We start from the raw sequence: 14,658 nt of genomic DNA, 5'->3' as shown, positions 1-14,658 counted from the left end.
GCGTCCACGGCGCGACACCTCCCTCCCGACTAGGTCCATTCATTTGGGCTTCATCTGGAGCGGGCTGCTGCGAATGGATGCCGATGCACTGGACCAGGCCACCAGGCTTACTGCGGAAGCGGCCATTTTTCTTGTGACCATGGGCATGCGCAGTCAGCTCTGCCCGAGGCCTAGAAGTTTGAACCCAGCTCCGAAAGAAGACGAGCAGAGAGGCCGTTCCTGAAGAAGATAGAGGCATCGCTGGAGAGTTCTCTTGCAGCATTGGTGACGCCCCCAGTGCTGTTTGAGCGCTGGGGCCCATCCCCAGAGCTGCGAGAGAACTCATTTGCATACAGACAAAAGCCGGGATTTCTACCGAATATGCATCGTGGAGAAGACATTTAAAGGTAGGAGAAGAATAGCCTTTCTTAAGGCTATTCTTACGTGTGAACGAGAAAAAATGTTATTTTAATGGTAGAATCCCTTAAATACACCATATGGGTCAAAATGACAATGTTTATGAAGGAATGTTATTTGTTGTAGGCACAATGTTGGTAAAACTTTACTAGGTTTGTGTCATTATTGTTAAATGCTGCGCTTTTTCTTTCCTGCATTGACTTGAAGGAAGCGCTTACGTTTGCAGAGTGTATAAGCCCTTGTTCTGAGCCTCCATTCATATTTATGTGTCAGTGTGGAGGCCATTAATAGCAGCATTTTAATCGCTTATCTGGAAAGCACCTGAGGGCTTTTTCCAACTTACATTTTACTATGCACTTGTGTTTATTTAAAGGAACAGGCCAAGAAAAAAAATGAACCCGTTATGTTAAACAATGAACCTGCGTCTTGTGTGCACTTGTAGTGTTCCTTCTGCGAGTGCTGCATTTGTTGTGCATCTTTTGTGCTTTCCTTTGTAAATAAAATTTTCGTTTTGAACTGTAAATACCTAAAATGCCCATAAACCTAAATATGACTTGAAATTGAGATACATATACACCACTACTATACAGGGGCGTAACAAGTAGCCATAGGGTCCCATAACGAAACTGGTAATGGGCCCCCCACTCTTCTTGAATTGTGTGGCAAAAAAAAACAAAAAACGAAAAAAAACCATACTCCCATTTCCCTGGTGCCTACCAGCGCGGTCCAGTCCTACTGCTCTAATTAATGTTTTCTTGCAGAGGAAGTACCTCATTTTCTTGGAGTACTCCCACTGCAATGTGACGCCCCTGTACCTTTCCTTAGGCCACTGAGGTCACATGATTGCTGAGGCCAATTACCTGCCTTAGAAAAGGACCCAGGACATCACAGGCAGTGACATCAATGTCCTTTGTTGGGGCGGCTGATTGTCCTTCTGCGATAATGTGCAACAGGGCTTCAGCCAGAAGTACACAGTGACCAGACTGCACTGGGCGACCACGGATCTCCATGGAAAGGTTTCTTTCGCCTTCTCTGGCTAGATAGATAGAGTTATCTTGGATTACCCCATTAAGACACCTATCTTGTCCAACTCCTTATCCATACTTTCTTGGTTGGGTAGAGTGGTGCAGGTGTCCTGAACTCGGAGAAGGAAGAATGGCCTATTTCCTTGAGAACAAAAGAATTAGGCAGTTGAAAGCTAAATATCTTATTCTTATCTCCCCCAACACCTGCCATCAACTGAGAGTCAGGAGGCCCCTTTATACATTAGATGGCCAGCTGATACACATCTAATGTATGTGGCCAGCTTAAAGGGTTATTTCCAACTACTCGCCTGTTCACCAACTTGCAGGCTGTATTCTCTGTTCACTTCCTGGTTTTCTCGGTAAATTGGTGGGTGGGGTTTCACTTGCTGTCTCACAGACAAAGCCAGCTCTGCTATCTCTCTTCATAGCAGTACATGTTTGCAGTCAGTAATGAGGGATGGTTGTAAATAAATTAGCACAGTATCACTGGAAGATGCACAATATGAAGTTGATGTAGCAGAGCTGGATTTGATAGGTGATGAGAATCCCAAACTTACATGCTACAAGACCAAGAGTCAGCTTGCAATAAACTCCGTTTTAGGTCTGTGTTACATACAGAGGTAACAGACTCCCTGTCTCAGCCTTTATCAGCAAAAATCAATTAGCAGGCTGATAACTGGAAGAGGGAGCTAAAGAGCTCAGAAATACAAGCTCCGAACACTCAGCCCCCCTCCCTCTCACTTGTCCTGGGCAGAGAGATAATATCATCCCCAGGTCTGTGGTTATGGAAACACAGTGTAAACAATGAAGTGAATAATCTAAGATAGCGGCCAAACAAAGCAGTTTTGCTGAAGCAATGTATTTAGTAAAAGTCTTAAATCCACATAAACTAGCAATATAGATAAGATCCTTGAGATGGGACAACCCCTTTAAGAAGTACAGCACTGAATTGCTTAAACTAAATGAAATTCATTGAACAGAGCCATAGAAACTATTGTTTTCCCTGTGGACACCTATACAGCACCACTAATATATAACAGAGATATAGTTTAGAATTTTGTGTATCCCCTGTTTTGAAGCAATCATTTCTGTTTGTTTCACCACCCAATATGCTATTTAGGCTCTGTACTGTCAGAGAGGCGGTACTAGGCAGGGGCAGACATCCCAGGACAGCCCATCTGACAATACAGAATCTAATTAGAATATTGGTGCTGAAACTAATAGCACTGATTGACGACTTTTATAGTCCCTACTGAACGGTAGTGACTAGAGAAAAAACTGCAACTGTGCTGGAATCACTAATACGGCACCTATTGAAGGATCAAAAGAGTTGGAGTTAGTGGAGATGGTGAAAGGTCCTCTTTAAATCTGAGCCTAAGACTATATTCACACGGACGTGAATGGTCTGTCAAAACATAATACATATCCTATTTTTGACTGATTTCACAGGTCACAGAATAGACGCAAATCTATGATAGATCTGTGAAAAGTGGTGCCCCAATCCTATTAATATTATAAAGGTGAAAGTTTGCGAGTTTGGATGTTTGTGGGTTTGTGTGTTTGGATGTTTAGATGTTTGTTCCTCAATCACGCAAAACCCGCTCCACCGATTTGGCTGAAATTTTCCACAAACATAGTCACTACACTCGATTGCGCAATAGGCTACTTTTCGTCACAATAGCGCACATACTTTTTTCCCAGGACCCCCACAAAACCCAAACTCACATCACTATTTCTGCAATCTCACACACTTTCGACCTTACGATTTGGCTGAAATTTTCCACAAACATAGCCACTACACTCGATTGCGCAATAGGCTACTTTTCGTCACAATAGCACACATACGTTTTTCCCAGGACCCCCACAAAACCCAAACTCACATCACTATTTCTGCAATCTCACACACTTTGGACCATAGCAAGCCACAAAATTCATATTACCCTTCACAGCAGAGGTCAGCATGCCAAGAGTGGCACTCCTGCCATATTTCACTGGCACACCAGCAGCACAGGACCTGCAACCTTAAGACCTCTGCTAGAGCTCAAGCATAAGGACACTCCCCTTTGAGAGGGGTGCAGGAAACCCAGGGGGTGGAGCTTAATCGCTCAGGTCTGTGCCTGCTATAGTGGTCTGCATCCTGCTAACATTCCCCGAGGAGAAAAGGAAGCTGCTAGCAAAGTGACACTGAAAAACACACAGGTACATAGGATTACTGTTCTCATTAATGCCCGGCATTTGGGGTTATTAGTTTAGTCTTAGTAACTCCATGTGCCTCACATTAATAGGAATAACACCCATCATGTCCCTCATATTAACCCCTGTGTGCCTCACATTAATAGGAATAAACCCCATCATGTCCCTCATATTAACCCCTGTGTGCTTTACATTATTAGGAATAAACCCCATCATGTCCCTCATATTAACCTCTGTCTGCCTCACATTATTAGGAATAAACCCCATCATGTCCCTCATATTAACCCCTGTGTGCCTCATATTAATAGGAATAAACCCCATCATGTCCCTAATATTAACCCCTGTGTGCCTCACATTATTAGGAATAAACCCCATCATGTCCCTCATATTAACCCCTGTGTGCCTCATATTAATAGGAATAAACCCCATCATGTCCCTCATATTAACCCCTGTGGGCCCCATATAAGGGTTACTAATAAACCTCAATAATGAAGATACTTAACTATTACCTCCAAGTCTCTCACATATCAGTAACTCTTACACAAGGGTTAATGTGAGGGACATGATGGGGTTAATTGCTATTACTAAGAGGCGCATAGAGTTACTAAACTGTCATGCACAGGGCCAGACTTTATGTGGCTGCTCGAGAGTATCCTGTGCCCAAAACTGACATGTACTGGCGGAAAATAACAAATCATACAATGTCGTATATCGAAGTATATTAACCTGAAATACCTCTGTCCCAAACACACTATGTGCAGTTTATACCAACACCGTATAGCGGCTGAAATACAAATTACATTCAACAAAAAAGTCTCATGTGCTCTCTGAATTACAGCAAAAACAAGATACACAGTTACATTTCATATCCCATACCTTATACACAGTACGAAAACCTTACCTGCGCCTGTATATACCCACTTCTACAATCACCCCAGACGAAGTCGCGGGTACCAGCTAGTGTATGAATATAACCTAAGCAGGAGAATTGGATTTACTTACTGCTACCACTAGGGGAAGAACAGGACATTATTATTACTTTGTTTAGTTTGTAGCTATGGCTGCAGGTCGCCAGAGACTTACATTGTAAATGTGTGTGCATGTCAGTTACTCGAGATACATTTTTACACTATGTTCATATCTGCAAGCAGACATGACCATAGCCTGCAGGACCCCATTGATGATAATGGGGTTTGTTGGGTGTCATGTTTTTTGTTTTTTTTTAACTGCAGCACTTTTCCGTCTGTTAGTTTCTGATGAACACTGTTATGGAGACTCTGTACAGCTGTGAACATAGCATAGGAAATAAAACAAAAACAACAAAAAGATATTAAATACGTAAATATTCCTCAACTAATCCGTATCCGATTAAGTATGTTGAAGACTTGAAACTACGCATCATCCCGATAATCTGCTGCAGAATATTGTATGCTTAAAATGGATACAGATCTGAAGAAACCTTCTACTGGCATGGGACTCTACTAAGCTAAGAAACTTCGTGTGGGGTTGGCAATCGACATTTTGCAACAAATAAGCGATGTGTGAACTTGCCTCAAGGCTGCATTCATGCCTGAAAAACATGAACTGCAGGCTGTTCTCCTGAAAGTAACTTTTACCATAGAAACCTATTAAAGGGATTCTACCATTAAAAACTTTTTTTTTGTAGATAAGACGTCGGAATAGCCTTTAGAAAGGCTATTCGTATCTTACCTTTAGATGTGATCTCCGCAACGCCGTTTCTTAGAAATACCAGTTTTTATCGGTATGCAAATTAGTTCCCGCATTTCCAGCGGGCCCCAGCGCTGGAAATGCGATTGGGGTGTCCCCACTGCTGCTCGAAAACAGGCTCCAGCAACGCCTCTGTCTTCTGCTGGATCCACCCCTTCTTTCTTTGACGTCACCTCCAACACCTGCGCAGTTGGCTCTGCTAGTGAGACACTAGTAGAGCCGACTGCGCATGCACGGAATTGCGGCGTCGGAACTATGGCCACGGGCATGCGCAGACGGCTCTACTAGTGTCTCACTGGCAGAGCCAACTGCGCAGGCATTGGAGGTGACGCCGAAGAAAGAAGGGGAGGATCCAGCAGAAGATAGAGGCATCGCTGGAGCCTGTTTTCGAGCAGCAGTGGGGACGCCCCCATCACTGCGAGATAACTAATTTGCATACCGGTAAAAACAGGTATTTCTAAGGAATGGCACAGCGGAAATCACATCTAAAGGTAAGAGACGAAAAGCCTTTCTAAAGGCTATTCCGGCGTCTTATCTACAAAAAAAAAGTTTTTAATGGTAGAATCTCTTTAAGATCTAAGTTATATTCAAAATAACCATGGATAGGGAAAGCATATCTCTGGTACACATGTTCACATCCTCGCTCATATGCAGATGGTGCACTGTCCATGGTCGATAAAGTTTTCATGTCTGCAAAAATCAGATCATTTTTTTCTTTACTTTCATTCCTATATTCTGGATGCCTATGGGTCTGTGAAAAATGGATGACACACGGATGTCATTCATTTTTTTTTCACAGACCCACAGACTTTCATTGATGTAATCCATCCATGAAAAAAAACAACTGATGCCTGCCAAAGATATTGAAATAAACAGGCAGGGCCAGCGTCAGCGCACGGCATAGTCGGGCAAGTGCCGGGGCCCACAGAGCCTCTGGGGGCCCCCCAGCACTTGCCCGCCCCAGCACTTGCCTGTCCCGATTTAAGCTCATCGGCGTCCGACGGACGCTGATGAGCTGAATACATAAGCGATTAAAGCAGGAGCTGTGAGATCAGCTCCTGCTTTAAAGCTGTGGCCTGGTGTGCGTGTGTAGGCGCGATGACGTCATCACATCGCGCTTACACACGCAAGCCGGCCCGCAGCTTTAAAGCAGGAGCTGAGCTCACAGCTCCTGCTTTAATCGCCTATGTGAATGGAGTGGGAGAGCAGAGAGAGGAGGCGTCGGGGGAGCGATGGAAGGTGAGTGTAAGTGTTTGTTTTGTATTAAATATTAAGGTGGAACATAATGAAGGGGGCCCATGAAACTGGGGGGGGAAATGAAGGGGAGGGGGGGAACGGCATGACACTTTCTACTCTTTAAAAATTGGGAGGTATGGCATTGGTGACGCCACACTCCTGCGTGACGTCACTCACTTCATCTGCGACGCACAGTGTCTCAACTCCCCCGCCTCCTTTACAAGGGGGCCCACTGAGGCTCTGTCGCCCAAGGGCCCATAAAAACCTGGAGCCGGCCCTGTAAACAGGTACATATGGAATCTGTGAAAAATGCAGGTGCTATTGGTACATGAAAACCTAAGGTTATGACTACACAAGGACATGTGTTCTGAAACAGAGTCGCATAGTATAGCAACTAAAACTGTTGAGCTACTTTTCTGCAATTTACTGCTGCGTGACTATTTTTTTAGGGATATGCATTGGCAGTCAAGTCATAGACATGTTGCAAGTGACTTCCATTAAAGGCTATGGTAAAAAAAAAGTGCACGCAACTTGTGACCAAAATACAACAGGTTAGATTTTCTGCGACTATCGTGTCATGTTGCACTGCAACACCATAGATTGAAATTTTGCCATGCAACTTGTGTGACACATATTGCCATGTAGCCTAAATGTAACCATATCATCCATTTCACTAGACTTCTCCTTTCAGGAGTAGGAAAAAGTTGGGTCACACCCTATGTAGGATAGAAAAAGCTCATCAGGATTGAGTTTTCAGTAGAGCTCCCATCAGCACACAATATATTCCTGTCCTTCAAGGCAAATATATAAACTATTCTTCCAAATAGCATAAAACCTGCCACTAAGAAGCTGGCTGCTGTTTGCCATTCACAAATATGGCGTGCTTATAGTTACGTGACGATTTTCCCTTCCTAAATATGGCGACATGTCCGTTGCCCTTTTCTTCCCCAGTCTTCCGGCTCAAAATTATTTGGTTCCGCCAGTCACAGTTTGTCCCCGATACCCCCGTACGATGTAACCCGGCCCGGGCCGGGATGCTGTTACTTGGCTACGAGCAGCCTCAGGACATGGACAGCCAGGCCTTGGTCATCCGGATCCGCATTCCTGATGGTGGCGCCGTGGACTGGACCGTGCAGCCGGCCACACAGCTGCTGTTTCGGGATATCCTGGTAAGAAAAGCCACAGAGGACGCTGTGTGTGAGTGTGCTTACGTCATAGTGACGTCACGCAGTGCTGGATGTGGTCTGCCCATCTGTGTGCAGTGTCTATTGTGCCCTATGGTTGTGGTGCTGGGTTTGGGTGACTTCTGTATAAGCAGGGCACCAATCACAGGTCCTTGTGTTGTCTGTCGGCTGCCCCAAGAGGGGGCAGGAAGATTCAGGACACTGCCTACACTGCAGCCTTGTGTTTAGATGCTATGTTGTCTGTCCATATAAGTGCCCCCATAATACAGTGCCCCCTTAACGCTAAGGGACCTGCTGCACTGAATGTATATGGAAATTGTACTACATAAATGACAATGCTGATACAAAGTCAATGGCTTTTATAGCACCAACATAGTCTGCAGCGCTGTACAGGGTATGCAGAGAATTACATGACGCCCTGTCAATCTTGTGGCTTTTTTACACAAACTCGTTCAGGTCCAGAAACATGGCCAACGCACAGACCGTATGTTTTGGCCCCTATACATTTGTGTGTAAGGGCCATCATACATGATTTGCTCGGAAGCTGAAAAGAATTGTGCAGGTCATATACACGCCAGTCACCCTGACATGCACCTGTGCGTGTAGAGCAGTAACTACACACGGAACTGGACTGTATAGCATATCAAGCTTTTCCCCAGTGACACATCACACATTGCCCCCCAATTCCATAGGGCCCCATGTTTAAACCAGCCCTGCCTGGTAGTCACCCACCTCAGTGATTGACTGAGAGGGTATTTGTTTCTGCTGTTTCGTCTCCCCCCCAAAAAAACTCAATAAAGAGTGATCAAAAAGTCAGACACTGCCCAAAGCAGTCAAAATAAAATTTTCAACTTGTCCCACAAAAAAAAAAAAAAAAGACACCTAAGGCCGGGTTCAAACGGGGTTTTTTGGTCAGTATTTTGACGCAGAATTTGCATCAAAATCCTGGTAAAAAAAACGCCTCCCATTGAAATCAATGGGAACTGGTCATTTTCTTTTTCCGTGAGCAGTTTGTTCCCGTTCATGGAAAAAAGAAGCGACATGCCCTTTCTTCAGGTGCATTCTGCGGATGTCCGCCTCGCGACACCTCCCTCCCTCCCAACTAGGCCCATTCATTTGGGCCTAATCTGGAGCGGAATGCTGTGACTGGATGCTGGTGCACTGCATCGGCATCCAGGCGTGGCTAGCCATTTTTTGGTCTGGAATCTGAGGTGGCCTCAGTGTCAAATTCCGGACCAAAAAACCCCATCTCAACCCGGCCTAAGGCTTGGTTCACATCTGCAGTCGGGCCATTTCGTTCCCCTGTCCGAATAAAATATGCGGAGAAAAAAGTCCTGCAAGCAGCACTTTCATCTCCGCGTTTTTTGTGTGGAAACCACACAGACCCTATCTTAGGTAACCACTTTTTTTGTGCATATAGGTTTCCCTTTGGTGAGTCCCCAAGCACACTCCCCAAAAGGAAACCCAAACGCAGATGTGAACTGGGTCTTACCCAGCTCTCTACATGGAAATATAAAAAACTGTTAGGGGTTCCAGATTTTTTCTCGGCTTCCCAGTACATCATATGGAATACTAAATGGCACCGTTACAAAGTACAACTTGGCCCACAAAAAAATAAGCCCCCATGTGGCTCTGTGAACAGAAAAATAAAAATTCTTTAAAAAATGCAAAATTGAGAAATGCCTGTAGCGGGAAAAGGTTAAAGGGGTTATGCTGAAGCAGTTGTTTTTTTTTTTTACTTTCCTGTCCAGGTTCTTTATATGTTGATGATTGGGCTTGTTGGCCGGTTCTGACACCAGGTAACATGATCAAAACCAGCACTTCATGTTCCTTAGTATGATGTGTATCTGGGGCCGGCAGACTTCACCATTCTAATAAGAAAGCCAGTTTCCATATCCACGAAATACTATTGAACACTGAGCCAGTCATGTGATCCGGAATCAGCCCATATAATCCCGGTTTTCCAACTAAAATTCCTCTGCTATTCTACCTGACAATTTCTGAATAGATTGACAACAGGGTGATACCATTCCTATGTGATGTGTTCATTTACATTTTGACCCTGTCGTAGCTAATAAGGTGAATAGATCACTCAGTTGTCTATTTCCAGGAGGAATAACATAGGGACATTACATAATAGATTTGTAAGAAATGCTCCAGATTTTTTATCTTATGAGGCGTAGAAGTATTTAAAGGGGTCATCAAGCCTTTTATCCCGAACTTTTATTCCTGAAACTACCAAGATGCTCGTCCAGGCCCTCATAATCTCCCACTTAGACTACTGCAACACCCTTCTCAATGGACCAAAGTTTGCATGCAGGGAAAGGGAAAAGAGGAAAATGCACAGCCTCCCGCTCGATATTAATTCTTAAGGTAATATATCATTAACAAATTTCGAAGTTCATAAGATTAGATCACTGACCCGTCTATCTGAAGTCCCAAACACGGAATATGAGCACAGACTTCTCCGCTCCTCCGGTCAGAAGCATTTGTACACGTCCACAGGAATAAAAAATTGAAGATCCAGCGTATCCGTAAAAAATTTTTCTCTTACTTTATTAAATGGCTCGTAGCCACATTAAAATTGAGTCACAGACATGGATGGTATAGGCAAGATGGAAACAGCATTAATGCTGTTTCCATCTTGCCTATACCATCCATGTCTGTGACTCAATTTTAATGTGGCTACGAGCCATTTAATAAAGAGAAAAAATTTTTACGGATACGCTGGATCTTCAATTTTTTATTCCTGTGGAGGTGCTTCTCAATGGACTCCTAGCAAACACCCTCACCCCCCTCCAGTCCACCTTAAACTGCGCTGCTCACTTAATCCACCTCACCCCCCCCCCCCCCCCCCGATCTTCATCGGCTGCTCCCCTCTGCCAGTCCCTCCACTGGCTACCTATAGCCCAGCGAATTGAGTTCAAGCTACTAACGCTAACATACAAAGCCATCCACAACCTGTCCCCTCCATATATCTCTGACCTAATCTCCCGCTACCTGCCCACACATAACCTCAGATCCTCCAATGACCTCCTACTCCACTCTGCTCTCATCCGCTCCTCACACAACCGTCTCCAAGATTTCTCCCGTGCATCCCCCATACTCTGGAACTCCTTACCAAGACACATAAGACTGACCCCCACAATCACAGGCTTCAAGAAGGCCCTGAAGACTCACCTATTCAGGAAGGCCTACAACCTCCAATAACACTATCACCGCACCCCCATCTGTACAGTCTCCTCCCTCTCCTTCTGTCTCTACCCCCTTCCCTCATAGATTGTAAGCCCTCGCGGGCAGGGCCCTCTACCCCACTGTGCCAGTCAGTCATGGTTAGTATGATATGTACCTGTATATTTTGTGTATTGTATGTAACCCCCAAATGTAAAGCACCATGGAATTAATGGTGCTATATAAATAAACAATAATAATAATAATAATAATCATAACGTTAGAAGGGTGAGGGTCCAACTTCCAGGATGGTATGAGTCGCAGTCTGTACTTGACCGTACTTTTAGTTGTGGCCATTGTGAGTACCGCAGTGTTGTCTTGTACTGGATTAGGAAAACAGCTGATCTCTGTTCTTCTCACCAGTCGGACCCCCAACAATCTAATTTGATGTCCTGTCTTAGGCTAGCTGACTCCTTTAATAAAACAGACATGTCAGGAGATCTTCTTTGTAAGGTGGTAATAACTAGAGATGAGCGAACACTATTCGGAACAGCCGTTCCAAATAGCACGCTCGCATAGAAATGAATGGAAGCGGCCGGCACACCGACTTTGCCGGCGGCCGGCACGCCGACTTTGCCGGCGGCCGGTTGCTTAACCCCCTGCGTGCCGACTACGTCCATTCATTTCTATGGGAGCGTGCTATTCAGAACGGCTGTTCCGAATAGTGTTCGCTCATCTCTAGTAATAACTAAGGCTATGTTCACATTTGTGCCAGAGACTTCGTTGCAATGTCCATCTAAAATCGGTGGGCAAAAAAGTCCTGCACGTGTTTTTTTTTTTTTTCTTTTTCATCTCCTGTTTTCAGTTTAATAACAAAGGACACCCGATGGCCCCAATTATATTCAATCTGTTGGGCTCCTTAGGTAACCACTATTTTATTAGTCCGCCTCTAGTGTGAACCTAGCCAAAGTTACATGAATTGTTTTGCTGAGACGTTGTCTTCTGCTTTCTCGTTTCTTCTAGGATGTGATCGGTCAGGTCCTTCCTGATGCTACAACCACAGCATTTGAATGTGAGCTACGTATTATTATCTTCATTATGGGAATTATGTTACAGACTCTGGTATTGGGACAGTCACCAAATAGAAGACCATTCGCAACCAAACACAATCTGCTATGGTGTCCAATACCTCAATACCCTGCAAAGAAAGCCAAAAAGAAGACAAATGTGTTGTATAGCTGGATCTACTGTATGCTTTTCTCCTATCTATCTATCTATCTATCTATCTATCTATCTATCTATCTATCTATTTCTTTAAAAAATTGCTTTCTCTTTCTGGCACAGATTTAGGTAAGTATTCACATACGAGGTATTGCTCACTGTAGAAGTATTTAAGTCATTAGCTAATGTATATCACAAAAGTATGGAGTGAGCTCCCTCTAGTGGAGGCTGCAGTTAGACATAATGTTATCATTTTACTCTATGGAAGGAAGGGAATCAGGTGATGCAGTGTATTGCTGGGTCCCCTTAACCCACAAGCCTTCGCTTTTACATGGTACAACAGTAAAATTTTGTATATCCCAGTCTCTGTTCTGATATATCTATCATTTATCCAAACACTATTACTACAAATGATCATTTTTTGACAGATCATCTTGAAAACCGTGTTTTGATGTATACAATGTCGCATATTTATGATAGGGCTGTAGTGTGAAGGTAATGCAATGGTCTAACCAAACAAAATATAATTTGTAACAATAATAGCTGTAATAGCATACATTGTATCCGTTGGGCACCAGCACTTGGTGGAGGTCGAAATAGTTTCCTTTTGGCCTCTGTTGAGCCGGTATATGGCGGTATATCACTGTATAGTGTACTGCATAGTATATAAGGTTTTTTGTTGTTTTTTTTTTTTTGCATGGAAGTCAACAAACAGTTTATGTCACTATATCCTGACAGAAGTCTGTGATGTCATGTGATGTGAACAGGGCCTGACACTGCAATGAGTGAAATCTGGTAGTGTATATTGTATATTTTAAAACCCGCAGCCTGCCTCCAAACCACTTTTGTGTTTTTTTGCACCATATCTGAATATTTTTAACATCTTTATGTACTGAAAGGGCCGGGGTCAGCAACCTCAGACCTCCAGCTGTTTTTAAACTACAACTCCCAGCATGCCCCATTCACGTCTATGGGATTTCCAAAAACAGCACAGCAAGTACGCTTACTGGGAGTTATAGTTTAATCATAACTGGAGTGCCGATGGTTGCTAGCACTTGGAATTGGGCCTGTAAACGGTGCTTGTCTTTGATACAGTCCCTTTACTAATGGAAATTAGGATCTAGTTGATATCGGGGTGCTGCTCTATTTACTGTCTGCACTAGTTTTTATACTTGAGTCTCACTGTCTGCAGTTCACAAGCTGTAAAATCTCTGAAGGACACTTTTGTGCATTCGTGCAGGAGCCGGATAGTGTCCTGTATTTACTGACTGTGAATGTATTGTAGCGAGCGTATGGGTTATGCTCCCTGTCTATGCGCCATCTACATGATGAAAGTTTCTAAGCAGCATCGGGCGCACAATATCAATTAGCGTCTGGCCCTCAGATACTGTGAATATTTACTGCGGCACCGCCAGAGTTTTAATTTAAGTTTTTACTGCATCACTTTGTTTTATATGTGCTAGATTTTATTAGGTGACCTCCTGGGCAGCTCCTAGAAATTTCTGGTGGAAACTAAAACCGTAAAAAGAAATAGGTTGTGCAGCTATCTGTACAGAAGAGCTGTGAAGCGCAAGCTGGAACCGTAGTTAAGTCGCTTCACTGGCGTTGCTTTGCCCAGCTAGACTATTTTACGTTTAAGATGTCTATTTTGTTGACATGGTTTCTGCATTTGTGTTTTTCAGTGCTTTTCTTTTTTGGCATTTTTGGCTAAATGATGTATATTGTTAGTGTTAGGGCAGGTGTCGTGCTGTAGTCGTCTTCATTTCACATCGTATTATTAGGTGGTAGCTATTGTGACTCGGTATGTATCGCTGAAGCTGTGGGTAATGGCACCCCTGCTGTAGGCTATGGCTATGTGATGACTATGGCGGCAAGTTTCCCATTCATACCAATATTGGGCATTAAGAGTCTCACTAGGGACTTTGATTTAATGTGGTCAAATGTTTCGCAGTGGAATACAGTAAAAGTTTCAGGAGCGAGAAGTCGCTAGGGCAACTTTTCTGTAGAAGTTTTAGTCGTATAACAGAATTATAGCAGAATACTGAATTGCGGGGACCATAACCTTATTATATTCCAGTAATAGACAAGCTGTTTGACTCTGATCCTGTATAATCAATATATGTTATGGGATAGCATTAAAATGTAGCCCATTTACCAGTGCAATACACACTGGATGTCAGATACACATATGGATCCATATGCATGCCCTAAATTCCTGTTTTACCTTATTTTTCAATTTTTGTAGATGAAGATGAAGACGGGGACCGTATTACCGTCAGGAGTGATGAGGAGATGAAGGCAATGTTGTCCTATGTAAGTGTTTCTAGTTTATTTGTTTGTCCAATTTCGTTGAAAAATTGGCCACGGCTGGGTGACCCTAATCTTTCTTTCTGTGGCCTGGGTTGATATGTTGGTTTTTGGTGATGGATTCTTTTTAAAGAGTACCTGTCATGTCCTCATAGATGTGCGGTATTAAATAACATTAGAAAGACGACAGTATGTTG

At 43.7% G+C, this 14,658-nt stretch overlaps 1 protein-coding gene across 1 annotated transcript in view; it reads left to right on the top strand.

The window, feature by feature from the left end:
- Positions 1 to 7,534: 7,534 nt before the first annotated feature.
- Positions 7,535 to 14,658, top strand: part of MAP2K5 (mitogen-activated protein kinase kinase 5) — a 106,576-nt gene continuing 99,452 nt past the window's right edge. The window contains exons 1-3 of the mRNA XM_075273170.1: positions 7,535 to 7,747; positions 11,957 to 12,005; positions 14,400 to 14,467. Coding sequence (XP_075129271.1) covers positions 7,613 to 7,747; positions 11,957 to 12,005; positions 14,400 to 14,467 — 252 coding nt within the window. The 5' untranslated portion in view covers positions 7,535 to 7,612. The remainder of the gene's footprint in view (positions 7,748 to 11,956; positions 12,006 to 14,399; positions 14,468 to 14,658) is intronic.

Source organism: Leptodactylus fuscus, chromosome 5 (assembly GCF_031893055.1).
Source record: "Leptodactylus fuscus isolate aLepFus1 chromosome 5, aLepFus1.hap2, whole genome shotgun sequence".
Taxonomy (NCBI): Eukaryota; Metazoa; Chordata; class Amphibia; order Anura; family Leptodactylidae; genus Leptodactylus; species Leptodactylus fuscus.
The sequence above is the reverse complement of the archived record's forward strand: the minus strand, read 5'-3'. Positions and strand labels throughout refer to the sequence as shown.